The following is a 26,447-nucleotide window of genomic DNA, read 5'->3' as shown; positions in this document are numbered from 1 at the left end:
GCGCATGTCTCTGCGTGGAATATCATAAGAGCAAGTGAACGACTTGACATTGAATTGCAGCGCTTGCGCCTTTGATTGAAAACGCGAGCCCGAGTGACTAAGCAACGCGTTTGGCGCGACTTTCACTCGAGCTCGGCTGTCATAGGTGCTTTGTATATGCGTATATGCGTATAGGTACACATACACCGCGCGTGAGAGAATTGCAATTATCGGTTACGTGTGCTAGGGTAACGCGTTCCAGATCTGCAGAGGATTGTGATTGTGGGATGCTGGAGGAGACGGCTTTATTCGCCGTTTTAATTAACGGAGCGATTTTTTCTCGAGAGTCCTTTTTGGGGCATCGATCGACTTGATTTCTTTCTCTTACAGTGTAATATTTAATCTTCGGAGAAATCGCTTGAGAACTTGTCACCGAATCTTCAGCTTTTTCAAATCGTTAGAGAGCGAGGGGCGACAATTCCCAAGCTATCCAGAACAATCGATCCAATTTAAAACATCGCACGCGCAGCTCCAAATTGCATCTTGCACAACACCGCGGCCGTCTCTAAACAGGTATACACGCAGACGCAGCGTACATACCGTCACGAATCCTCGCAGGACACCCGCCGCTATACCGCCTCCTTGAGGCCTCCAAAATTGGCAGGCCGCCTTCTTATGTATCCTTCAGAATTTCACCGAAAACCGCACCCTGGCGCATCGCAATAGCAGCGCGCATATGTCATGCACACATACTCGAGGCGGCGCGGGAATGACCTCTAGGAGCGATGTTCAAACGAGCATCGCGCTTCGTGGCATATCGATTATACGCATCATTGTAAGTACAGCTCTCGCGGTCGTTTCGATCGGTTTTCGAGTCGCGTATTAGGCGACGACGAGCCGCGGCTCACGGCATCGGACACGCGCAGACAGGCACATGAAGAAACGTGGACACATCTAGAACCAGGGCCGCCCGCGCAATTCGACGTGCACAATACATAGTTATGAGGAGGAGGTCGCCGAAACTCAACCGCGGGACGAGGATGGATTATATTCGCATAGGTGGGGGCGTCTTTCGCGACCAAGCCAGATAGAGCGAGAGAGATGGAGAGATAGATGCAGAGGAGGATTAGGCTAGGCGCAGCCGGCGCGCATCGCGGGTATAAAAGAAGCCACGATCTTACCCCGAGTCATCAGTTCTCCAGTGATCCTCTCGCTAAGAAAACATGGCTTGCAAGGTAGGCTCTTCTTCCAGTTACGAGTGTCTCTCCCCAGTCTAACGGCTCTAACACCTAACGACTCTCGCTTACAGTGCATCATCCTGCTGGCAGCGGTGGCCCTGGCCAGGGGCGCGGTGGTCCAGGTCGCCCAGCCCGCAGTGGCGGTCCCAGTGGCCGTGAAGGCCGAGGAGGTCGACGCGTATCCCCGCTACAGCTTCGCCTACGACGTGGCCGATTCCATCACCGGCGACTCCAAGGCCCAGTACGAGACCCGCGACGGCGACGTCGTCCAGGGCAGCTACTCGCTCATCGAGGCCGACGGCAGCCGGCGCATCGTCGACTACACCGCCGACCCCATCAACGGTTTCAACGCCGTGGTCAGCCGCGAGCCGGCGGTCGCCGGAGTCGCCGTGGCATCCCCCGTGGTGCCGGCCGTGGGAGTGGCCCCGGTTGCCCCGACCAGACCCGTGGGAGTGGCCCCAGCCAGACCAGCTCCCCCCCAGGTGCCGAGCTCTGGCCCCGACTCCGACGTCGAGGTCATCGATGCTCGCTCCGGCCCTCTGCAGCGCAGCAACAACGGCGAGCAGGACGAGCTGAACCAGCAGCCCGAGAAGCTGCGCTCCGCTCAGCAACAGCAGCAGCAGGCCGCCAGGAGCGCCAGGATCCAGGCCCAGCAGCAGAGGAGCACCGTCGGGGATGTGCCCCTCCGCGCCGTCGCCGCTCCCGTGCCTGTGCCCGCTGTGGTGACCAACAACGTCTACCAGAGGTTCGTCTCTGCTCCGGCCTTGAGGACGGTGGCTCTGAGCTACCCCGCCTACACCGCAGCCTACAGCTACCAGGCGCCCGTTGCCGGTCTGACCTACACCACCGTCGTCTGAACTCCTGCCAGCAGTTGAATTAGTTTTTAAGATTCTCCCATCTCCTCCTTTTTTTCTTTTATTTTTTTCTACAAACAATCTCAGTTGCCATGCGCCAGAACATTGTGATTCGATCTGTTGTATACCGCGAAGGATCGATAAATATGGTCGTTCGATGAATTATTGCCATTCTCTATGCTGTTCGTATAGAAGTGATAATAAATTATGAGCCTGTTTGAAACTGATGAAATAGTTATGCTAATTTTTCCTTTTTACGATGACCCCCCTAAATCTTCTACACTTGTGTAGTGGAGAAAATGCACATGTGAAATATGAATTCTCTCTCGCAAACCACATGCATTGATAAATTTTGAAGAAGCATATTTGACTAAAATTTATATCTTAACTAACTTCATCATTAAAACATTACTGAGTGCAAGCACGAGGAGTCAGTCGTATTAGTAATAGCGCCAAGATCGAATGCATACTATAACTGAAAACAGTTTTGTGGACTGGCCTCTCTTGTACGGCTTGAACTTTCAGGTTTTATCTAATAACCTACGGTAAAGATAGGTGGTGCGTAGGCACTTTCCCGTTACCCTCATCTGAGTGTGCGCGCCTAGCCTAGACATAGAGGTGAGCTGCCTATGCCACAACTGTATAACTGCGTGGATATACCCCCATTTGAGTTCATCGTATAACATATTACTATGGCATTAGCAGGTCACCGCGACAACCTCATAAAGTGACATAACGTCTCGTAACTGTTCAGCGCGAGTCTTACGTTAGCCACGCGCGTATACCTTATACACATACATCCAGACGCGCGCGTGTCTTCGTGAAACCCGCTGTCAAACGTCGGCGCGCGATCGGAATTAAAAATCCGATGGGCAGTGTGTAATCGCGCGCGCTCTTTGTTATTCTTCTCTTACTGGGGTCTGAAAATTGCGCGTGTTTTTTTTTCCTTCGCTTTTCTCAGGACGAATGACGCACGGCGTTTCGGTGATATATATTTTTCTTTCGACGAGCAATGGATTTGTTATTGCGCGCGGGTCGTTGGGACTTTACTCTGGTTATTTGAGGCCCGCTGGAGTTTTGTTTGCTCTAGATGTAACACTCTTTATCGGGGCTTGAATTTCTCGGCAGGTATTCCGGAGAAATTTAAGCAGCTAATACATATCGTCACTCATTGGACCCGATCGTTGCTTAATAGCTTCGTTTTTATAACAGGTGAAAATAAGCTCGATTGTAATAAGGCTTATACATTTTAGTAAGTAAAAGCATTGGGTTGGTGGGTATGTATAAAAGATTTGCAAACAGCAGAATTAATCGTAAAACATCAATCAACTTTATTAACAAAAAAAAGAAACCTTCGTCTGGCCTATATGTACAATGCTCTCAAACGAATTAAAGCACATCCATCTTATCCTACACGCATGTTCATCGAGAACTGCAAATCACCCGTCAGTACGTATACGAAAGAAAGCCGATCGATCGCCTCGAGAGATTTAAATGTAAGCGGGGTAGGTCAGAGGGACTCCCACCCTCGTGGCGACGGCTCTGGGCAGAGTGTACGCCTGGTAGACCGGAGCCGCGGCAACGGCCCTGGCGGCGACGACGGGTCCAGCGGCGACGGTTCTGGCGAAGACTGGGCCGGCGACTGGGGCAGCGACTGGGGCGGCAACGGCGGATCTGGCGATCACTGGAGCAGCCGCGACAGTCCTGGCGAAAACTGGAGCGGCGACCGGAGCGGCAGCTACGGTTCTGGCCACGACCGGGGCAGCGGCGACGGTTCTGGCAGCGATGACGGGAGCCGCCACTGGAGCCTCGACGACGGTCTTGGTGACGACCGGGGCCACGGCGGCAACGGCGGGCTCACGGTTGACCACGGCGTTGAAGCCGTTGACGGGGTCGGCGGTGTAGTCGACAATGCGTCGGCTGCCGTCGGCCTCGATGAGCGAGTAGCTGCCCTGGACGACGTCGCCGGTGCGGGTCTCGTACTGGGCCTTGGAGTCACCGGTGATGGAGTCTTGTACGTCGTAGGCGAAGCTGTACTGGGCGGGCGCGTCCAGGTTCTCGATCTTGGCGAGCACCGGGGCCGTGGCTACGGGGACCACAGCCGCGGACTGGATGCAGGCGATGCCGGCGGCGAGGCAGAGGAGTGCGAGAGTCTGAAATAACGAGGATATCGAGATTAGCGTATAATACCTGGTGGAAAATAGACGGCGCGGAGAAATCGAGTGGATCTAGCTGGCGTACCTTGCAGGCCATTTCGACTGGGCTTGGTTTCTTCTTCGACAAAGCGAACGAGGAGCTTGAGCTAGCTGCTGCTGTAGCTGCGAGGATGAGCTGACTGATGACACCGACTGACCAGCTCGGCGCTTTTATCGTCCGAGGATGTCCCAACTGTCGGCCCGCGACTCTTTGCCACCTCCACCTGCGCGATTCCGCATCGAGGATGCGACGCGCGGCTCATCATCGGTTGCGCACTCGCGGACACAAGGGTAGTTGCGGCTAAGGTCGCCACTCCACTGTCTATGTGGGTCTCGCGTCTGTCGCCAAGGTCAAGTTGGCCAAAGAGAGGAGGAGCTAATTTTTGCTATTGCGCGATCGGTTACTCGCTTATTCACCGGCGACTCATCGATCCTCGACGAAAGTGCCGTGTGCATTTCTAATGCCACTGCTGCGACACTTTCGTTATTTGACAGCTATTGCTCTGTATTCCATTCGACGTTTCTGCCTTATGTCATCGTACGAGTTTGCGAACCTACTGGAACAACGAATAAGCGATCAAGTGCGTAGAGATTTCTTCTATACGATCCTCGAGCAGCCATGAAAATTAGCATTCGCGCATAAACAAAGTCGGTCTGCGGAGCTAAGCATGACCTTGCACGCGTCCTTTGTTCCCTCGCTGCCGTATCCCGCTGCGAGACAATTGCATTCTCGAGTACGCCTACGTACCTTATCTTGCACGCGGGCCCTTTTACACCGAGCAACGTCGAGTAAAAGTCCGAGTCACGGGAGGCAGTTTATGTTTTTCGATCTCGCGAATTAACGACGCCGTGATAAGGCGTTCTGTCTGCAAAAATTTCACTCGTACGGTTTTATTTCACCGGGCGTGCAGATCACCGTGTAGGCTGTTCGAGAATCAAGCATTTGTAATCACCGCCGATGCTCATTTCTAACGACTCTCCAGTTTCAAAGAAAACCCGAAGAAAAGAGTTATAATAAGCGCCTGGAAAATCCCGCGGCGCATTACTCCGCCGCCGCGATTGGATTTTGGGACATTGGTATGCGGACGCATATGTGACTCTCTCTCCCGCCATACCAATGTACAAAGCGTTGGGCAACGAGCGGACTTACTCCGGCGACGATGGATTCCTCGCATGGAAGATGCGCGTAACGAGGCAACGAAATTTTCGCTATACCGACGTGGTGGGGTGGCTCAGTTGCTTCGAGTCTATATATAAGCTGAGCTGCGAGGAGCAAAGATGGTTCAGTTTCAATCGGGATATCAGGGAAGTATATCTAGAGCTTTTTCGTTGAAATCGATAAAAACAGCAATTCGGTTAGAACTGACCTTCGCATGAACGGCCTTCAGCGCGAGATCTGTTTCATAGAAGGAATGCGCGTAAGAAAGAAAGGAATGTACCAGTCGTAGACGCGGTCGGTCGGTAAACTTGAATTTGAAACTGGTTATTAGCGCGAATCTTGGTCTCGGTCAAATTGCGCATTTCGCGAGCAAGACAAAATCGAGTAGATTTAATAACCATCAAGTCTCTGAGAAAAAAGAATGAGCAGAAAGTTTTGAAAAATTGATATCATTAAAGAAATTACACGTCACTCGGTCTTGTCCCTAAGAAAAAGCACGTTACCTAATTATTTAAAATAAGACGGAGTCATAATTTCGCAATTTTGTTAAATGCTGCGCCGCTCTGTATGTAATTACAATAACGGCATATTGCCTTAAAACAATAAAAGGATAGCCAGTCGTAAATTCGCACGAGACTTCTGTAACCTCGAGCGTGTCCAAAAAAAAGGAATATTCCCTATAATGAAACTTTCTCGAAAAGCACTTGCTACACGTGCTGCAGCAGGAAATTTCGTAAGGCCTCTCCGCCCAGGTGCATTGAATATCGCTCGATATCAATCGGTCAAGGCTACGGGAGAATACCGCAGCGGTCTACTATCGAGTCTCTTTTCGTTTAAACTTTCTACGAGCGTGCGAGTAAGTGTCGATCAATTTCCAGGAACCGAGAAAGTTGTCACTTTCGGCCTAAATTGACGGGCGCTCGGATGTGTAACGAAATTGCACCGTTTCAAACGCGTATACCTTTCGGTCGATCTCAACGATTATGTTACTTATTGTTGTATAACTCTACACAACGTCGTTACGCAGTCAATTCCAATAAAATTTGCATATAAAAGCTCATTACCGAAAAATCAAATCCAGGCCTCTATATACACACCGTTAAACGGTAACAAGTCGGACCTCGTTCGCGTCTCGCACCCACGCAGTTTCGCAAAGCCTCGATAAAAAAAGCCAGCGGCAAAAATCAAGCTGTCAAGCCGGCAACACCTATATAAATAACCCATTAGTTCGACATGCGCACAGCCGTGTCCTTTCGCACGCTGCTGCAGAAACGCGCCGAAAAGCCGAAAAAATGCAGCCGTGCGCGCGTGGATTTATCCACTGCGCGTTACGCAATGCACAGTTACGCCGAGTCTTACGAAATTACACAATGCGCAGCGACCTTCGGCTACGCCGATTGCTTTCCTAATGAGAGCATGTATATTGTGCGTACCTGCAGTACACACACGAAATTTGGAGAGATGATATTTGCATCGAGTCACGGAAGGATTGTGACCGGATTTATTCTCAATTAAATTCTGGACGTAATTACCGAGGTATTTTGGTGCTATGCCGAGAGAAAAAAATGAGCAGCGAGATCGGGATCTAATTTTGAAACTCGTACTGCATACCTCAGCGAGATACCAATCTACTTTTTCACTCGAGCACGACTCAATCCTCCACACCAAATGAAAAAAAAAGGAATCCAATTCCAGGCCGAAAATCAGCCGCTGATTGACACGCTTGCTCCGAACAATATTTCACCCGAAAGGATACGCGCGGCGAGAAAAAAAGATTTATGCGTGTCGCGAATCTCTGCTATAACCGGCCGAGAGTTAGACGACAGGGCTTTTTCTTAACTGTCTACGCGTAAATCAGGTCGGGACTGGCCCGATCGCGTTTGAATTAATTTTTTTATTTTTCACCAGCTCGATTCTCGATGTACATACAAATGTTTGATTAAAGACAACTTTAGATATTTTTTATTTAAAAGTTTGAAAAAAAATTAAACGTCTGTCTTGTCTTGCCAAACCAACCCATTACTCTCACACTTACACCACTGCAGATGTAATGCAATTGTCATCAGTGACAATAGCCGCTTGCAACCTCGCCCCAAGCAAACATCGCCCGACAATGCACACCTACGTCACACGTACCTCGAGCGAATCCAAGCCTTACCGATTCGCCTCAGCCGCGCACTCGTTAAAAGCTCATCAGCTTAATCCCTTATGGTGGCCAAGAGCCAACTGAGAGCGAAAAATCGCGAGCATACATCTCGGCCGAGAGAGTAATCGCTGAATGAAGCCGTACGTCGGCACGACTCCCAATTATTACTCAATCCCTGTGCTCTCTCGGACGTATACATCACGTGAAATCCGGACGATTGTATCTGCGCGCAGCCTCGCAACCGGTCTTTCGTGCACGCCGCCATTAGCTGTCTCGCGAATAACTCAGAGCGAGGATAAATATTTTTCGGCGGGAGGGGCGTCGATTCGGCGCTTTGCTCTCATATTGTTGCGCGTCGAGGACCATCTTGCGAAATGATAACTTTTCGGTTGCATGGACTATAACGAGTGGCCCGGGGTATATAAAGTCTAAGTTTCGCTGGCTTTGGCATCAGTCTCGATCCGGACGATTTTACGAACAGACATGGCTTTCAAGGTGAGTTGTGTGCTCGAGTTGGCTAGTTCTCGTCTAGATCTCTCGCGGCGGAGAATCATCTGCGCCGAGTTGCAGTTTTCGTGGTTTTCGTGAAAAATACGTGCTTCGGTGCGGCTGTTTACTGAAGTGAAGTTTTCGGTTAGACCACTAGTGCCACACTTTCTCAGGAGTAGGGAAACCTTAATTTTCATTTGTAACCGAGTATATTTTCCTGATCCTGAAACAAAGCTGGGAGAATCAAGACCAGCTATCACGTATACAAAACATAACGTAACGACAGTAAGGAATTCGGCGCTTTGCGGATACTTGCGGTTGCTCGAATAAATAACTTCGAACCGGTTCCTCTTTTGGTTTACCCGACAATGCAGAATTTATATCAAGTTTCGTTGCCGTAATGGCGCGGCCGCGATTTCCTGACAGTATTGCACAACTATACGCAAAAAAAAACGACTTAATGAAATTTTTCTTCCCACAGTTCATCATCCTCTCAGCTTTCGTGGCTGCGGTCGCCAACGCCGGCGCCATCCCCCTGGCCTACCAGACGCACGCCGTGGCGGCAGCTCCTCTGGCCGTCCACACCAAGATCGTCGACGCCGACCACGACCCGCATCCCCAGTACAACTTCGCCTACGACGTGCACGACTCGCACACCGGCGACATCAAGAGCCAGCACGAGGAGCGCGATGGTGACGTCGTCCACGGCAGCTACTCCCTCGTCGACCCCGACGGCACCAAGCGAACCGTCGACTACACCGCCGACCCCCACAACGGATTCAACGCCGTCGTCCGCAAGGAACCACTCGCCCACCACGTGGTCAAGACCATCGCTGCTGCTCCAGTAGTCAAGGCCGTCCACGCAGCTCCGGCTGTAGCCTACCACGCCGCAGCTCCGGCCGTCGCCTACCACGCCGCTGCTCCGGCCGTTCACGCTTACCACGCCGCTGCGCCTGCTGCCTACTATCAGACAGCTCACTACGCTCATCACGAGCCCCTGGCTTATGCCGCTCCCGCTACCTACGCTTACCACCATTAAGCGATAGTCGATAGTGGATATAGGTCTGATTGCGAGTGTAAATGTTACGATTCGAGCGCGTGTTGTATGAAAAAGACCTTTCCCGTGAAGAAAACCGTTGTGACTACCGAGTTTTCTTTATGGATGATGTTTTTGATATATTATAATAAATAATTACGATTATAATTTTGCCTAATTATATTATTCGTTTCTTCCGCATAACCATCCTTGAACAGTAACTTTTTTTAACCGACTCGGAATTCACGATATTCCACACTGTTCTTAGGCATGGAAATATTATAATTCCTTGCCTGAGATGGGGATTAGAAAAAAAATACACATATTTCGATGCATAAACACTTAGCTCGTTAAGGTAGTACTACCCAAAAGTGATTGACCATTCAGAATTTGATGAAATTTGGTATGCTGTTAGATATTGATAAGATAAACACTCAGTTAAAATTTGGTTAAGGGTTGGAACCTGTGACAAAAGTTGCCTGGTAGAAATTGGCCGATTTAAAATGGTGAAAAAGCTAAGAACTTGGTAGTTTTCTTTGTCAGTTCTTGTTACAAGATGTAACGCTTTTTATCCTAGTTCTTTGGCAGTTCTTAGATCGAGCTGTTATTGAAAAGTAATGCCCAAGATAGTTGGTCAAATGACAACGTTTACTTGGCCCGGTTGGCTAAGGCGCGCGATTATCCTTGTGCAGGGCTCGGATTCGAAATTTTTCGGATGTTTTTTCGCATGCAAATCATTATTCTATATACTGTCATTAAAAAAAACTCGAATACAAACCTGCTAGTAATGATTTTCCAATTCTAACGTCGAATCGCCATTAACCACATGCACCTGTGTCGTATTATTTCACCAACTATCTTCGGAAGAAAATAGTTAAGAATACTCAATCTAAAAACTACCAAAGAAATAGGATAAAAAGCGTTACATCTTGTAACAAAAACTGACAAAGAAAACTACCAAGTTCTGAGATTGACAACCTCAGAACTTCCAAATAACTTCGATACCGTTTCTACCAGGGTTATAAACATTTCAATTTGCGAAAATCTGCACTTTTCGAGTAATTGCTCGATTTCACAAAACTGACCGTTCAGAATTTACCCAAACTTTGCAAATTAGTAGATAAACATATAACGAATAAGTTGATACCTCAAAAATCTAAACTTGGAACGTGTGAGCGTAGTAATAAACAAATAAAAGTTCAAAAATTTACACTTAACCTCAAAAAAATGAGTCAAATCAGGTTCTGTCTGAAACTTTTTATTGATAATTACGGAAAATAAAATTGTTTGATGAGAATGTTTAATCATTATTTAATGTAACTTAATTTATGCAACTTCTATTATTATGTGTATCTCGCAAATAAACAAAATATAAAAATTGGACTTGTTTTGACTACCATAGTATGGGTAGAGTACTACCTTAAGTGATTGTCTAACACGATAACTTAAATCTTTTACATGCATGCTAAAACATGCTAAGACATTAATAAACTCATAAGAATGTGCAAATGAAAGCAGTAACCTTGGTGAGGTCGGTTATGCAGTAATACAATTATTACGCGAGCAGGTATACCTACTTCCTTACATTTCTTTTTCGTCGCTCTTACTCCCGTTTTTCAACTACACCATGCTGCAGCTCGTGAATGGGGCCAATTGCAACAGAATTTTCGGGGTATGGATTACAAGTTTGGGGAGCAGTGGTATATAAAGTCTAAACATTGCTCGAAACAGCATCAGTCTCGATCCGGACACACAAGCAGACATGGCATACAAGGTGAGTTTGTCGCAGTGTTCGCCCAAGAAGCTTTTACCACTAATTAACCCCGTCGTGAAAATTGTTCTAAAAATAGCTTAAATTTAATAAGTTGAAAATACGTCAAAAAAAAAAATTGTTTATCTTTTGCAGTTCATCATCCTCTCAGCCTTTGTGGCGGCTGTAGCCAACGCTGGTCTTATTCCGCAGACCTACCAGATCAGTCATGCAGCTCCCTTGACTTACACCAGCCATGCTATTCCCATTGCACACAACGACATCGAAGAACATCACTACGATCACCACCCCAAGTACAAATTTGCCTATGACGTGCACGACTCGCACACCGGTGACATCAAGAGCCAGCACGAAGAGCGCGACGGAGATGTTGTTCACGGCAGCTACTCCCTCATCGACGCCGACGGTTACAAGCGTGTTGTCCACTACACCGCTGACAAACACAGCGGATTCCAAGCTACCGTCCACAGAGAGCCACTTCACCACCACGTCGCGATCGCTCATCATGAGCCATTAGCCATTAACACACACTACGCTTACCATCATTAAGAATTTACCTGTTATAACTAGTTTTGAATCTAAACACGTGTGAATGTTATGACTACTAAGCCTTGTACATAAAAGAAATTCTGTGTGCTTAGTTAAAATCTATTCAAAAGTAGACCTTTAAAGATTTATGAAAAACAATAAAAAGTATTTTTGTACATTTTAATCGTGGTTCTTATTCAAGTAAATCAAAGTTAAAAAATGCAAAAAATCCCGTCAATAGGTAGGGTAAAACCGCAGGCAGTTTCTGCTAAGGGACGAAGCATCGGCCCGAACCAGAGCCTATAATTCGCGTGTTTCTTGGGTCCACTTTTCGGGCGTTCTCGGCGCCTTGGCACGTTTTCTCGTTAATCTAGCCTACGTAGGCTTGAAGAAAACGGAAAAACACGCAAAACTAGTTAGGCTAAAAGTTCGGGCAGTTGCTGCTAAGGGCTGAAGCTCCGGCTCGAATCGGAGGCTGTAATTCGCGTGTTTCTTGGGGTTCACTTTTCGGGGGTTCTCGAAGCCTTGGCATGTTTTTTTGTTAATCTAGCCTACGTAGGCTTAAAGAGGACGGAAAAACACGCAAAAATATGTAAGGTAGAAGTTCGGGCAGTTGATGCTAAGGGCCGAAGCTCCGGCTCGAATTGGAGGCTGTAATTCGATCGTTTCTTGGGGTTCACTTTTCGGAGGTTCTCGATGCCTTAGCTAGTTGGCTTCCTGTTATAACCACTTTTTTCGATGCTTTGTGAAGAAACACAAATTACTAGGTGCGGTAGATCTCTCTGGGATCGTGCGCAAAGAGGTCGGTCCAGGTACACACATAATCACAGACACATTCAGACGGACATTTTGTACAAACACGTAATTTGAACTCTAACCTTTTCTAGCAGAATGGCTTTCAAACCTTATTTTGACGACGTCGAAAATTTTACAATTACACATCTTCCTCTGGAAGAAAGCAAAACTATTGAATTATCGCAAATGTGTCAGTTATGCAGCAGATACAACGTTTATTACGCAAGCAGGAAATTTCGTCCTTTACTTATTTCCTTTTTCACACTCTCACTCTCGTTTTTCGGTGCTATACCGACATTGCAGTTTATAAGTGCAGGTGGGTCCACTTGCGAAATGCTTTCGGGGATATGCATTACGATCCGAAGGGATTGTAGTATATAAAGCTTGAATTTCGCGTGTAACGGCATCAGTCTCAATCCAGACACACAAGCAGACATGGCTTTCAAGGTAAGATTTCGGGAGTCTCCATCAATCTCGCGAAATAAATTAAGTGAAAATAAAACCTGTGTTATGGACATTTTTTGATTATAAAAATATTTAATCCGATTAGAAACATTTTCCTAATTGATTAAATTTTTTCATTTTTTCTCACAGTTCATTCTCTACATCATTCTCTCAGCCCTCGTGGCAGGTGCAGTTTATGCAGCTCCTCAATCATACCATAGCCATGGTGCTCAATTATCGCTGACTAGCCATGCCATTCCGATAGCTAATCACCACATCGAAGAACATCACTACGATCACCACCCCAAGTACAAATTTGCCTATGACGTGCACGACTCGCACACCGGTGACATAAAGAGCCAGCACGAAGAGCGCGACGGAGATGTTGTTCACGGCAGCTACTCCCTCATCGACGCCGACGGTTACAAGCGTGTTGTCCACTACACCGCTGACAAGCACAGCGGTTTCCAGGCCACCGTGCACAGGGAGCCCGTGCATCATCATGTACCCACCAAGGCTATCTTTCATCACGAGCCTCTAGCCATCAAGACGCATTACTCTTATCATCACTAAGAGCCGATGTAGATTTATCTATTAGTTATTTCTATTGATGTGTACAGCTACTTAAATGAATGTGTGGGCTTAAACGCCTTGTATATACTAATAAATTGTTATTTAGCCCAATTTTTAGATATTTGAATTTTTTGTGACTTGTATACTGATTTCCTGATCACAAATTGTTTGAATGATAATAAAAAACATTATTTTCCTTATAACAACCTGTTTATTTTATTGATCAACGAATTGATAAACTAAGTATAGCATGTCTTTATTTGAAAAAATGATTAATGTGTGTTTAAATAAAGAGTATATATTGAAAAAACATTTAATCTAGTTTACATACAGATAAACTTAATACTTCAAATTATTTTTTTTCAAATTCTTTTCTTTTTACATTATCTTGTGATTTCTTACTGCATAAAACACGTGCATATTGTAGTAGTTTTTATTACTCTTATACGTCTATAAATATAAACGTAATATGTTTCACCAAGTAATGCTGAATTCCAGTACTTTCCCTTGATGTGACCTAATCAAGTGGAGTTATCATAGTCACAATATCCGGTTTTACACCCATCATATTCTTATTTAGAAATTTTTTTGTATTTTCTCTTGTTAAAACAAATTTGAACATGAAGAATATTAAGTCTACTTGAAAGCTATGTGGCATAAAATAAAAAAAAGATTACACTGTTAGTAAACCGTGCATTACGCGAGTCTAGAAAAGAATATGTTTACCGATAATAAATACACATTTTCTAAACAAGCTTAGGATCACCAAAAACATAAAAAAATCGTAATATAACATAAGGCTAATTATCTTATATGATATTTAATAAACTAATCTTATATATTCATCAAATAATTTGGGAAGGACAAGTGCATGGCTTGAGTAGGGTATTGCGTGAGAAGTAACATTTCATTTTTTCCTTTTTCCCGGTCGTATTGCCGATGTTGAGCTACACCATAGGAGCTCCTTGCGAACGCGAGGCGGGCCCCCTTGCGAAATGATTTCGGGCGTATGCGTTTCAAACTGTGGGAGGAATGGTATATAAACTCTAAGCTTCGACCGAAACAGCATCAGTCTCACTCAAGCCACACAAGCAGACATGGCATTTAAAGTAAGTTCTTGAATTTTTGTGAACTGCATTAAGAGCCTTTCTAATAAGTTCTTTCTCGTAAAAACCATTTGTCATCACCACTGTCAAATGGCTTTATATAATTCTTTTTATCTCATTCAATAGTTCATCGCTTTCGCCGCCCTTGTGGCCTGCGCTAACGCTGGAGCCATCAGCTCGGCTGCCTATTCCGCTGGCATCAGCCACGCCGCTCCCCTGGCCTACAACAGTCATGCTGCCCCTCTGACGTACAGCAGTCACGCCGCTCCCCTGGCATACAGCAACCACGCTGCTCCCCTAGCCTACAGTAGCCACGCCGCGCCTCTGGCTATCCATGCCGCTCCCCTGGCCATACACCATGCCGAAGAGGACCACTACGACCCACACCCCCAGTACAACTTCGCCTACAACGTGCACGACTCGCACACTGGAGACGTTAAGAGCCAGCACGAGGAACGCGACGGTGACGTCGTCAAGGGCAGCTACTCTCTCGTCGACCCCGATGGCACCAAGCGCACCGTCGAGTATACTGCCGACTCCCACAACGGATTCAACGCCGTCGTCCACAAGGAACCCCTTCACCACCACGTCGCCGTCAAGACCGTTGCACCCGTGGCCTACCATGCGGCCCCAGTTGCCCACTACGCTCAGGCTCACCACCACGAGCCTCTGGCTTACGCTGGACATGCTGGCTACTCTTACCATCATTAAGAGTTGATCTAGTGCAATTAGAACCAGTGTATATGTATATAACCGATGCGTGAATGTGAGTGCTACAAAGCATTATATTGTAAATAGATTGAAGATGAATGTCACACTTGAAGTTTTTTCATGAATTTCTTTGTATTTTTGTAAATTTCGTCGAGTTAGCTTTGTATACTATTTTATGTATAATATAGCAACAATAAAAACTATTTCATCTTGTCTCCAAAACTTTCGTTTTATACTATTATAAATTTATCAACCCGCATGCCCTATTAATATTATTTTAAATACTCGAAAACTTTTACATACTATATTCGTTGAATTTACATTAAATTTACATACTTTTCTATTAGTTTAAATTGATTGTTTTAATTGAGTTACGTATAATAATGTAGAAAGTAAAAATTCCAAGCTTTGTCGTAGGTTTCATTTTTTAGAAAGCAAACAAAACAAGTTCACTATACGCGTCAAGTAATTGTAATCACGTCTGTCACCTTTATGATTTGATCGTTTTATGAATATATTTATGATTCTAAATTGTTCATATTTTAACTAATCATTTATTTATTCATTTAACTTTTAGCGAACTAAAACCTCTTTTATATTATAAAACGAAAATTGAAAAATAAAACATTTTTGGTAAATGCCGAAGGTAAAACAAAGACAACGCTACACTAATGTAAGAAGCTAAAGATTCGATAAAAAATATGAGCAACGCATTTTCTGCAAATACCATTTAACTAGGTTGTCATTGCATTATTTCAAAACAAGCTCCTGCTGCATTAAAATTTTCATGAAAAATTTAAACTTAATCTTAGTCAGAATAATGTTCTTTAAATTGCTGCATTAAACCTCAGACTCTCCTAATTGTAATAATTATACGCATATATTTTCACATTCTGGCTAAAGGCTCGTATTTCGCCAACAAATTGACGATTGGAGGCTGTTGGCATGAAGCAATATATTGACAAATGATACTATATTATTTGCATACGTCAAATTAAGGGCTGGTAGAACGACCAGAATAAAAACTATTATTTGCATGAAATAAAAATTATGTAGGTAGAATTGAAGAAACATAATGTTTGAGGTAGATTGGAGTGCTTTTATTGCTATAATACAGGTGAGTGGAAAATCTCATAACAAAGAATCCCAGCTATGAACACAATACATCTTCAATATTTACAATTGACGGCCTTTTAGCCGCCATTCGCGCAGGACTCATGAATCCTAATCAGAACGCACTAAATCAACTGTTAGTGATGGTAAGAGTAGTCAGCGTGGGCGGCGTAGGCCAGAGGAGCGTGGTGGTGAGCCTGAGCGTAGTGGGCAACAGGGGCCGCATGGTAGGAGTGCACAGCTGGGGCAGCAGCGTGGTATGCTACGGCAGGGGCGGCATGGGCGACAGCGACGTGGTGGTGGAGTGGCTCCTTCTCGACGACGGCGTTGAATCCGTTGTGGGGGTCGGCAGTGTACTTGACGGTGCGCTTGGTGCCGTCGGGGTCGACGAGCGAGTAGCTGCCCTTGACGACGTCACCGTCACGGTGCTCGTGCTGGCTCTTGACGTCTCCGGTGTGCGAGTCGTGCACGTTGTAGGCGAAGTTGTACTGGGGGTGTGGGTCGTAGTGGTCCACTTCAGCATGGTGGACGGCCAGAGGAGCCGCGTGCAGAGCCAGAGGGGCAGCGTGGCTGCTGTAAGCCAGTGGGGCTGCTGCGTGGCTGTGGTAGGCCAGAGGCAGGTGCCCGGCGTTGGCTACGGCCGCCAGGAGAGCCAAGAGGATCACGAACTGCAAGGCAAAAATTATTTCAAATTATTGAAAACTCGAGAGACTGCTATTATTATACACAACACTGGGCGACGGCAATATACGTAAATAAACTTGAGAGCTATGCACAGCACTGATAACGAGTCTTTTCAAGAACTCACCTTGAATGCCATGTCTACTAGTTTGTCTGGAATGAGACTGATGCCGTGTCGAAGCGTTCCTAGTCTTTTTATACTGCTGATCAGTAGCTCTTAACGCATATAACCGAAATTCTTTCGCAAGAGGCCCCACTCGCGCTCTCACGACACGAGCCTATTAGCGTGGCCCTAAAGTGAGAGAAGGGGCCTGAGAAAAAGAAGTAGGCAAGGAGCAGGCCCTGTCCGAGTATCAAACGTAACTTGCACTCCACACGCTTTGTTCTTTCAATCGTATTGCATAAAAAATAATCGTATATGCTCTTGGGTAATCGTAAGTCTTGTACACTGTCTGTTACTGTCTGAACGAATGTACTGCTCGTTTTATTATTCCCCTGTGTAAAGTGAAGAACGAGATTCTTTTACGCAACTTTCAATGTTCAATGAAAAATTATTATTATAAATATATATATATATATATATATATATATATATATATATATATATATATATATATATATATATATATATATATATATAGCTTATCCACCTTACTCTTACCATTTTCCAAAATGGTAACGCGATCTTGATGTGCTCGCCTTTTACTACTTGAAATTCGAATCAATACAGTTTGAAATACACACTTAAAAAGTGTATACTTTTTTGCAGGTAGGTGACAAATCTTAGCTGCAGATACTCATATTTTTAAATATTTTTAAAAAGTTGCGCTAAAAATGTATATTTTATGAAAATTTGCAAGCTACCATTATCGATTTCTCACGTGAAACCCGTGCAAATACTTTCGAATCCGAAAGAAATTTCAGCAAAATAAAAAGAATACGATTAAACATAATTGGCATATTGCTTGTTGCACAGCGGGAAGGGACGAACGAAAGGAAAGCAAGTTATACAATCTTATTTCATGGAGGTATATATAATATCATACTTTATTTTCAAGCTTTTTTTCGGCAGGCATCGGGAGTCTTTGCGAATCTTCGCCCGCTCTTTGCAATACATTTATGGTACATATAAAAATATCATTAAAAAAATCAATATACAAAAACAACACACTTTTCTATCTAGAACCGCGCGCAAATGCGCCTGCGAGAGCTGCAGCACGACGAAAGTACCGATTCGTTTTCATTCTTTTTTCATTCTCACTCTCTCATCTCGTTATCCCGAAAAACTCGTTTCGGCCGGAATCTCCCGACAGCAGCTCCGCGGCTCTCGTTTGCGCGCGTCTCGCTCCTTTGGAGAGCGGAAAACAAATTTTCGTCTAAGTATACAAGAGTTACGTGGCTGCGTATACGGTTATACAATGGATATACAGAACTTTTCCACTTCGCGCCGTAGTGGTGTCGAGACTCGATTTGGCGATACTAATAATTCCTTTGTTAACTGGCCGATAGTTCTCTTTGACTCTGATATAGCGAGGAAGAGTTTGGCGCGACAAATGGTGCTAAATTTCGATAATACCGAGACGACACCGAGCCTCGTTGTCGATGTGCATTTACATATAAGCATATTTACATTATGCGTCAGATAGATCGCGGTCGACTGTAGTCACGAAAGATCGTTTCCGTCGCGATAATTGTCGTACGGCTCGCTTTATTGTGTTCTCATTAGTACTGAGAAGGAATAAAGCGTCAATTAAAGCATCTAAACAAAACTATGATGCATCAGCAAAAAACTAATAATATCAGACGTATCTACAATCCCTGCGCGATCTATCAGAGGTACAGTCGATCATCTACCATTTGGAGGGGATCTCGAACTTGATAGTGGGCTTCTCGTATTTGTAACCACCAGAGCTGCTGCCTCCCTCGCTGTTTCCACCGTTGCTGTAGCTCTCGGCGAGTTTCAGTTCAGCCTCGGAGAACTTGTAGCCACCCTCGGATGAACCTCCACCAATCGATCCGGAACTTCCCTCAAGACCGTGGCTGTCGTAGCCGTGCTGGGACTCCTCGTGGTGGATCTTGACGTGCTGGTACTCGGGTTTCTTGTGGTGCACCTGCTCGATCTTGATCTCGCTGTGGCCATAGCTGCCACGGTGCTCAGAGTGGTGCTTCTTTGGCTGGATGTGCTCGATCTTGATCTGGGAGGAGCTGTGCTGGCCATGCTCGTGCTTGGAGCCGCTGATTTCCTGCTCGAACTTGATCTCAGAGTGACCGTGGCTGTAGCCAGACGAGGAGCCTGACGACTCAGAGATTCCGGAAGATGAACCCAGAGAAAGGCCAGAAGATTCGGACGATCCGTGTCCGAGAGAGAGTCCAGATGATTCAGACGATCCGTGACCGAGAGAAAGGCCAGAGGATTCAGAAGATCCGTGCCCGAGGGAAAGACCAGCGGATTCAGACGATCCGTGACCGATGGAGATACCAGAGGACGATCCATGTCCCCAAGAGATGCTGCTGGAGCTGGAGGCTCCAGATCCAAGTGACAGACCGGAAGATTCGTGACCACCGTAGGACAAGCCAGATGATTCTCCGCCACCAAGAGACAGGCCAGAGGATTCGTGACCACCAAGGGAAAGGCCAGATGATGAACCGTGACCCCAGGAGCTGCTTGAGCCCGACGATCCAGAGCCCAGAGACAAGCCAGAAGATTCGTGTCCACCGAGAGACAGACCAGACGATTCGTATCCGCCAAGGGAAAGACCTGATGATCCGTGTCCCAGGCTGATGGAGGAAGCACCGTGTCCGTGACTGAGGCTGTGAGAGCTGTGTCCGATACCGGCGTGGTGGTCGATTTTCAGACTAGATGATCCGTGGTGTCCCAAGTCGAGCTTGATCGAGCTTTGACTTGCGTGGCTGCCGTGGCCGCTGCCTTGGCTCTTGCCCTTGTACTCGTTGATCTGGGCACCACCGAGGCTCTCCTCCAGACTGGAAGCTCCCTGGCTACCCGAGGACAGTTTGTATTTTCCATAGTTTGATTCGGCACCGAGAGATGAGCCAAAGGATGAGCCACTACTGTAGCTACCACCCAGAGATGAACCGAGGGACGAGCCACTGCTGTAGCTACCACCCAGAGATGCGCCGCTGCTGTAGCTGCCGCCGAGGGACGATCCGCTGCTGTAGCCACTTCCACTGCCGAGGGAGGAACCGAGAGACGAGCCGCTGCTGTAGCCGCTGTAGCTGCTGCCGCTGCCTAGAGATGAGCCAAGGGACAATCCGCTGCTTCCACTGCCGAGAGAAGATCCGGTGCTGTAGCTGCTGCCACCGCCGAGGGACGAGCCCAGAGACGATCCACTGCTGTAGCTGCCCCCGAGGGAAGAGCCCAGAGACGATCCACTGCTGTAGCTGCCCCCGAGGGAAGAGCCCAGAGACGACCCACTGCTGTAGCTGCCGCCAAGGGATGAACCCAGAGACGATCCACTGCTGTAGCTGCTGTCGCTGCCAAGGGATGAACCGAGAGACGATCCACTGCTGTAGCCGCTCCCACTGCCAAGGGATGAACCGAGAGACGATCCACTGCTGTAGCTGCTCCCACTGCCAAGAGATGAACCGAGAGACGATCCGCTGCTGTAGCTGCTGCCACTGCCAAGAGACGAACCGAGAGACGATCCGCTGCTGTAGTGTCCCAGGCCATGGGTGGTCAGAAGCTGGGGCTTCTTGTGCTGAGTTTGTACCTGGATGATCTGGGCATGTGGCTGCTGGATGTGGAGACTTTCTCCGCCGTTTCCACCGATTCCACCGCTGTTGCCGGTACCGTGACCCTCGTAGGTGACCTCCTTGTGTCCATGGTGTTCACGGATGACGGTGGCATGGAAGCCGGTGTGCTTATCGGCGGAGTATTTGACTGTGCGCTTGCCACCATCGGGCTCGACAAGGGAGTATTGTCCCTTCACGTGGTCACCGTCGCGAGCTTCCTCCTGTTCCTTAATGTCGTGGGTGTGGGTGTCGTGCACGTTGTAGCGGAACTTGTATTTTGGATGATGGTCATAGTGCTCCTCGTGATGTTCGGCCAGAGCCAGCGCCAGCAGGCATGCAAGAAGGACGTACTAAAAAATGCAGAGATTAGTCACTCCATTCTCTCTATCGGTTTTGGAAATCTAAACATTGTATAACGAGGCTGGGCTACAGTCGAGGCGCAATTTCACAATGAAACTTGTATTTTTTCCTCTCGTAACCTAGCCCCTTCTAATCACTCTCTCTCTAGACCAGTTGCCGGTTTCACTCTCTCACCTTAAACATTTTCGTCTACTAGATCAGCTGAGCCGGTTGGGTTGATGTGTTGGCTCCTCGATGCAAAAAATTCGCAATGCACTGCTGCTTGTCCCGCTGCTGCTGCTTTCCTTGGTGGAGCCCGAGAGGCCACTGCATGCTTTCCTCGGCGGTCCATCGAGTATTTATACGGGGCTAAAAGCGCATATCCCCGAAAACGTGAGCGCCGCACGTAACTGCGGTATTTTCGCCAATGCATCGGTGGGCCCGTCTATTACGTAACCCCCGAAAAGTGCAACGAGAACGGCACTCGCCCGGCGGTCTCATCCCTTCTCTCCGCTGCAGCAAAGACGTCAGGAAGAGGAGGAAAGCAGTGGAGATCCAGTTATACGCCGGGATAAAACTCTCCCGACACTTTCACCGAAATTCGCCTTACCCGATGTGCTGAAGTGGGCTCGATCGAGCAGCTGTGTGCATGCGGCATGTACGTATATTATACGTACAGCAGCACGTGGACACGTTAATACGTAGGAGTTATGCAAACAGCCGGTCGAGCTTTACTTTTTGGCGTCCGATTTTCGGCAAGCCGGGGAAACAAGATACTCGTGGGAGGAGGGCCAACAAGGCAAACGTAATTACTTAACTCGGCGACGTGCATAAGAGCCGCGGAGAATAATTATGCAAGTGTAACGAGTGCCTGACGACGAGTATTTTGCCGAACGTTCAGATCGTTTATGAAGAGGTAATTAGTGACTAGCGACTTGGGATTGATTGTCATTGCACTATTGGTGGACGAAACATGCTACGTTCAGTTGGCAATTATTCAGTTATTCTGCTTGCATATCGAGTAAAAGCAAAATTCTTGATAAATAACGTACGATAATGGTAAAAACGTGTACGTGCGCGACAAGCGTTGCCCATTAAAAATGAAAGGGATACCAGGCCGAAATGAAAGGGACCGGTATACGTATAAGTGGATAACAGCAGGTGGCGTTGCAAAATTGGTGAAAACAATAAAAATCGAAATTGCATAACTTCAGGTGACACGCATACGCGACACGTCGATTATGAATGAGGTAACAAATGAGCACCCTTTAATATGGATCGGACACTCGTATGCACTTTGACATGTATAAACCGGCTAGAAAAAAAATCAAGTGCGAGATTAAATGGAACCATTCTTTTGTGTGGAGAAATGAAAGGCTTCTACCGATCGAAATGAAAGGAGAGCGATTCGTGACAGGTTACGTTCCAAAAAGTACATTAACAAAAATCCTCAAATTCCACGGCGGATCTGGGCTACTTTCTCGATTTCAGAATTTTAAAAAAACTTAAAACGTCGACATTTCTGAAAAAAAAAACTTAAAACACGAGCAGTATAATATACGTTCACGAAATTACTGGTTGTTCGCGATACGCTAACTATACCATGAATGAATCCAGCTGATTAAGGAATCGCATATGCAAGTTTAATCATTGCACAGGTAGTTTGAACTAGCTTTTAAGCTAAATGGTGGTAAATCTGAAAGTTACGTTTCCCATAAAAGTTTCAAAGCCTCGAAATATTCAAAACTTAAAGCCTCCGAAAAAGTGAACCACTTCAACTTTTTTTAGAAGCTATTTAATTTCTTATCAAGTTCCACGCTCGTAATACTTGCTCGAGGAGCAGAGGTCCGTGTGAATGGATACATCAACGGATCGTCGCCTTAATTTCATTATGAACTTGGTAACGGCATTATGCAACGCTACCTGTCACATGCTACTCACCTTTCGGCTCTCAATCGCCATGTAACATTCATGTCTGCGTATTGTGCTTGTATCATGTCTTAGATCATTAAAAAAATTTGATTTTTACATAAGTTTAAATGCACAAAATAGTGTGTTTTAATCGTTACGCCAGTTTAGCATGTTAAAACCGATGTTTTATATGCTATATTTTATTGGAACGTTGACAATCAGTCGCAAAATTTTATGGCAAGTCACCTGGCTTATCCCTCAGTTTTCGCTCTGAATTCGTTGCCTTTCCTTTTTAACATATAAGAAATAATGGTGAATGCAATACCTGTGGTTTTGTAAAAAAATCGAACTTTTTGGAAATACATTTTTGGAGAGGCACGTGTCGACGAGCCTTTCATTTTAGCCAATACCGACTTTCGTTTCAGCTTGTGGATCGTTTCTTTTTTATTTTTGTAATTAGCCATATACAGGCTATAAATATTTAAATCATCAATTTATTAACTATTTTTTAACATTATTTACTAAACTTCAATGAATGTTCTGATATCACTTATTGTGGTTTTGTGCGGACTCGACTTGAGTAGGTAACAAAATCCAGTTAAAAAAAATCTTGCAAAATTGAAAAAAAAAATAACTATACGTATTCTATTTTTTAATTTTTGTAAAAAAATAGCAAGTATATACGTGACTAAAATAAGTAGATAAGCAAAACTAGCATTTAGTGGTGTTTAAAATTGCGGTGATTTTTGCAATGGCTATGTTTTATTAAACTAGCTCATTATTTCGTAATGCAATTATAATAACTCACGTTCTTCTGCGTCATAGCGTTTATGTCTAACGCAATACTTATATAACAAAATGTAAACCATTAAAATAAAATCTATTCAAATTTTTTTCAGAATGGTTATTCATACATTTTTTTAAATTTCTCACGATTGATCTTTACAAAAAAATAATACCACCTCTTTGGGCAAATTGTTGCGCGAACAGCCATTGATAAAAACAACGAGTTTACCCTCTCCTCAAACCCTTTATTGCAGGATGCGGTTACCCTGTATCCTGCCCTACCATACCTTACAACGATTGAGTGAAAGAACCGACCGGAGGGAGTGACGCGGCTATTTAAACACGCGCAAGACTTGTGAAAGCTCAGAACGAATGCGAACTCGGAGACTGCGATGCGCTTTGGGTGGACTCTTGCCGAAGAGAATTAATCGCGTACGATTGTAGTTTGTGAAAAAATAGATTATAACTAGATTTTTATTAAAACATTGAGTCTTTATTTTAATAGTTTAAAAAACTTAAATTCCTTTACACGATTGTAAAAACGCAAAGTCATTCATCGCCGTTTCTAAATTCAAACAAGATTTAAAAAATGTACTTTGTTCTATTGCAGCTCTACCATTATTCTTATATGCAAACCGTGTTAAAGGATAAAAAACGACTCAATCAAAATGCGATTTCGTATAAATCGTTCGAGTAATCCATCACCGCTTGGATTAGCGTGAATTGATTTTCAACATCTCGACGGCTAGCGGACTCTACAATCGATTTATCGGCTTGTACTTCCTATTAATTTCTCAAGCCAAATAGCCAGTGGCAATATGCTTGACAATTCAGGAAACGAATTCTGTGAGAATGTTATAGAGTCGATCTTTGGGAACAAAGAAACCTTCGATAATCGTACATTGAATAGAGATTACGATTTTAATTGAAGATATATGTTTTGTAAATTTATTTCTTTTATATCCAGTGGTCAAGGCGGGAGATATGGTAATACCGAACGAATACATTTTTCTGAACTGTCAAACAATTTAATTTCAATTGTTGACCTGATGCAATCAAAGAATCAGCAATGCTATTCTAGACAAAGTAATTCCACCCACTTACACGAAAATGCCAATTTAATAAATTAAATATTTATACCAAACGACCGATTAATTTTCATCGAGCAACGCAGTACAGCCATTACAAAAGCGTCCTTGCACCTACATATACAGCGAATAAAAGAATTCGAGAACGAATGAAAGTGAAAACCGACGCATTCCTCACGAAAATTCAGCGCGCGATCTCTCTCTCTCTCTCTCTCTCTCTCTCTCTCTCTCTCTCTCTCCCACATTCTCTTGAATAATGTAGAACACACACCGACGCGTAAGCAGCAGTCTAGACACGCTGACTCATTGACGCGTGTTACCACCTCGGATCAGTGTATTATCCGCTGCGTTCGAATTAGACGTTAGAGACATATAGGTATGCAGGTGTAATGGAAGTAGCTGGGAAGTCGAGCGAGTCCGGATGTCCGTAGAAAGCGAGCGGATGTTAAGTAACGTGATGTAAGCTTATATATTAGTGCGCTACGTCGGATTAGAGCCGATGAGATAAGATAAAGTTTGGGGTTTCAGAAATTAGATACTTTTTAGTGCTGATCGAGATCTGCTGATTAATGAGGCAAGATGCTTATACAATTTTTTCATTGAAAGTTCAAAGCTGCACATTGAATGCATGTTATACCCGGCTCCTGAAACTCTCTTTTATGTATTTTTTCCCAGCAGGACCACACGTGAGTCACTCCTTTGTCTGCTGACTACATGAAAAAGCTGACTTAAATTTCCGAGCTTTGAGATCGTAAAGTCGGCAGAAAGATCAAAGGAAGAAATGGCAAGAAAAGAAAGAAAGATTGTTGGGTACAACTGGATAATCTTCGTATAGTCACGAATGACGCAACCGGCGAAAAATATACCTATATTTTGTTCTTAACTTTTTTCCACGAATAATTCAATTCAAGATTTTACTTAATCACAAGACTGTGATTTACTATGGCGTATTAAATTTCAGCATTAAGAAGAAAACATAAGACGTGTAATGTACCAGCCCGAAGCGAAGAAAAAATAACGGCCAGCCTTGACAAGGACGCGGCAGTCGTGGCCATAGCTCGAGCTCAGGCCGAACAGAACATGTATCGACGTTCTCCTTGATTTATGGTTAAAATTCATACCGTTATATTTTAGCTGTTCGTTATAGTATAATATTAATATATTTTTTAAACATTTCTCTTACCATAAAAAATAGGTATGCTTTTCACAATTTTACTTTTCCAGTTTCACGTATAAACAAATCACCTCTAGCTTCGAGACTGTCAATTAAAATAATTCCAGGCGATCATACTTTAATTTATTCAACAACCATATTTTACATCCCCAGCATGCATACCTTTGAGAAAAAAAAAACAACAGAAAACACGTACCCTACTGCAAACTCAACCAACCGGCAACACTCTTCTCAGCGTCCATCCTCTCTCGGTTCCCTCGCAAAACAAGAAGAACCGCATTGAGGATCCACCGGCTGTATCTCTCGTCGGAGAAAGGCTTCGCGCTTTTTTCCCGCCAATACGGCGCGCTCGCGCGCAGCATCATCAAGGCAGCAAGAACCAAGGCGTGGTCTTGCTCGCGTTAAATGAAAAAAGGACGAGGAGGAAAACGTCGAAGTGAACCCAGACAATTTTATAAATCGTTCAAGGACGACTGCACTGATCGAGAAGAATGCGGGCGCGAAAATACGAGAAGTCGTTAAAAGTCTGGCAAGATGTGATGTCTGTGTCGGTCGGGATGGTAAACAGGCGAGGGAGTTTC

General features: G+C 45.2%; 8 protein-coding genes across 10 annotated transcripts; 5 read left to right on the top strand and 3 right to left on the bottom strand.

The window, feature by feature from the left end:
* Positions 1-1,178: 1,178 nt before the first annotated feature.
* Positions 1,179-2,300, top strand: CPR9 (cuticular protein RR-2 family member 9). The gene is made up of 2 exons (NM_001167847.1): positions 1,179-1,214; positions 1,289-2,300. The coding sequence occupies exons 1-2, from the start codon at positions 1,203-1,205 to the stop codon at positions 2,072-2,074; spliced, it is 798 nt and encodes a 265-aa protein (NP_001161319.1). The 5' UTR covers positions 1,179-1,202; the 3' UTR covers positions 2,075-2,300.
* Positions 2,301-3,380: 1,080 nt separating this feature from the next.
* CPR8 (cuticular protein RR-2 family member 8) lies at positions 3,381-4,397 on the bottom strand. The gene is made up of 2 exons (NM_001172804.1): positions 4,313-4,397; positions 3,381-4,224 (listed from the first exon to the last, which is right to left on the bottom strand). The coding sequence occupies exons 1-2, from the start codon at positions 4,322-4,324 to the stop codon at positions 3,562-3,564; spliced, it is 675 nt and encodes a 224-aa protein (NP_001166275.1). The 5' UTR covers positions 4,325-4,397; the 3' UTR covers positions 3,381-3,561.
* A 3,633-nt stretch (positions 4,398-8,030) lies between these two features.
* On the top strand, positions 8,031-9,262 carry CPR7 (cuticular protein RR-2 family member 7). Its single transcript, NM_001172799.1, has 2 exons — positions 8,031-8,066; positions 8,542-9,262. Exons 1-2 carry the CDS (start codon positions 8,055-8,057, stop codon positions 9,097-9,099), a joined length of 570 nt encoding a protein of 189 aa, NP_001166270.1. The 5' UTR covers positions 8,031-8,054; the 3' UTR covers positions 9,100-9,262.
* A 1,591-nt stretch (positions 9,263-10,853) lies between these two features.
* CPR6 (cuticular protein RR-2 family member 6) lies at positions 10,854-11,579 on the top strand. Its single transcript, NM_001172800.1, has 2 exons — positions 10,854-10,870; positions 11,003-11,579. Exons 1-2 carry the CDS (start codon positions 10,859-10,861, stop codon positions 11,414-11,416), a joined length of 426 nt encoding a protein of 141 aa, NP_001166271.1. The 5' UTR covers positions 10,854-10,858; the 3' UTR covers positions 11,417-11,579.
* A 1,029-nt stretch (positions 11,580-12,608) lies between these two features.
* Positions 12,609-13,511, top strand: CPR5 (cuticular protein RR-2 family member 5). Its single transcript, NM_001172803.1, has 2 exons — positions 12,609-12,637; positions 12,785-13,511. Exons 1-2 carry the CDS (start codon positions 12,626-12,628, stop codon positions 13,205-13,207), a joined length of 435 nt encoding a protein of 144 aa, NP_001166274.1. The 5' UTR covers positions 12,609-12,625; the 3' UTR covers positions 13,208-13,511.
* A 774-nt stretch (positions 13,512-14,285) lies between these two features.
* Positions 14,286-15,246, top strand: CPR4 (cuticular protein RR-2 family member 4). Of its 3 annotated transcripts, none has more exons than XM_031931574.2 (3): positions 14,305-14,316; positions 14,440-14,486; positions 14,607-15,246. In XM_031931574.2, the coding sequence occupies exons 1-3, from the start codon at positions 14,305-14,307 to the stop codon at positions 15,022-15,024; spliced, it is 477 nt and encodes a 158-aa protein (XP_031787434.1). In that variant the 3' UTR covers positions 15,025-15,246. The 3 variants fall into 3 exon arrangements, with proteins under 3 accessions (NP_001166269.1, XP_031787434.1, XP_031787435.1); XM_031931575.2 differs by having other exon boundaries at positions 14,440-14,513; positions 14,652-15,246; NM_001172798.1 differs by having other exon boundaries at positions 14,286-14,316; positions 14,440-15,246.
* Positions 15,247-16,102: 856 nt separating this feature from the next.
* On the bottom strand, positions 16,103-17,197 carry CPR3 (cuticular protein RR-2 family member 3). Its single transcript, NM_001172797.1, has 2 exons — positions 16,946-17,197; positions 16,103-16,805 (listed from the first exon to the last, which is right to left on the bottom strand). Exons 1-2 carry the CDS (start codon positions 16,955-16,957, stop codon positions 16,275-16,277), a joined length of 543 nt encoding a protein of 180 aa, NP_001166268.1. The 5' UTR covers positions 16,958-17,197; the 3' UTR covers positions 16,103-16,274.
* A 636-nt stretch (positions 17,198-17,833) lies between these two features.
* Positions 17,834-22,904, bottom strand: LOC116417657 (hornerin-like). Its single transcript, XM_031931868.2, is given in 2 exon segments — positions 17,834-20,952; positions 22,849-22,904. Coding segments are annotated over 2 exon segments (2,340 nt in total). The 3' UTR covers positions 17,834-18,668.
* Positions 22,905-26,447: the final 3,543 nt, after the last annotated feature.

Source organism: Nasonia vitripennis, chromosome 5 (genome assembly GCF_009193385.2).
Source record: "Nasonia vitripennis strain AsymCx chromosome 5, Nvit_psr_1.1, whole genome shotgun sequence".
Classification (NCBI taxonomy): domain Eukaryota; kingdom Metazoa; phylum Arthropoda; class Insecta; order Hymenoptera; family Pteromalidae; genus Nasonia; species Nasonia vitripennis.
Note: the sequence above shows the minus strand (reverse complement) of the source record. Positions and strands in the feature narration are given on the sequence as shown.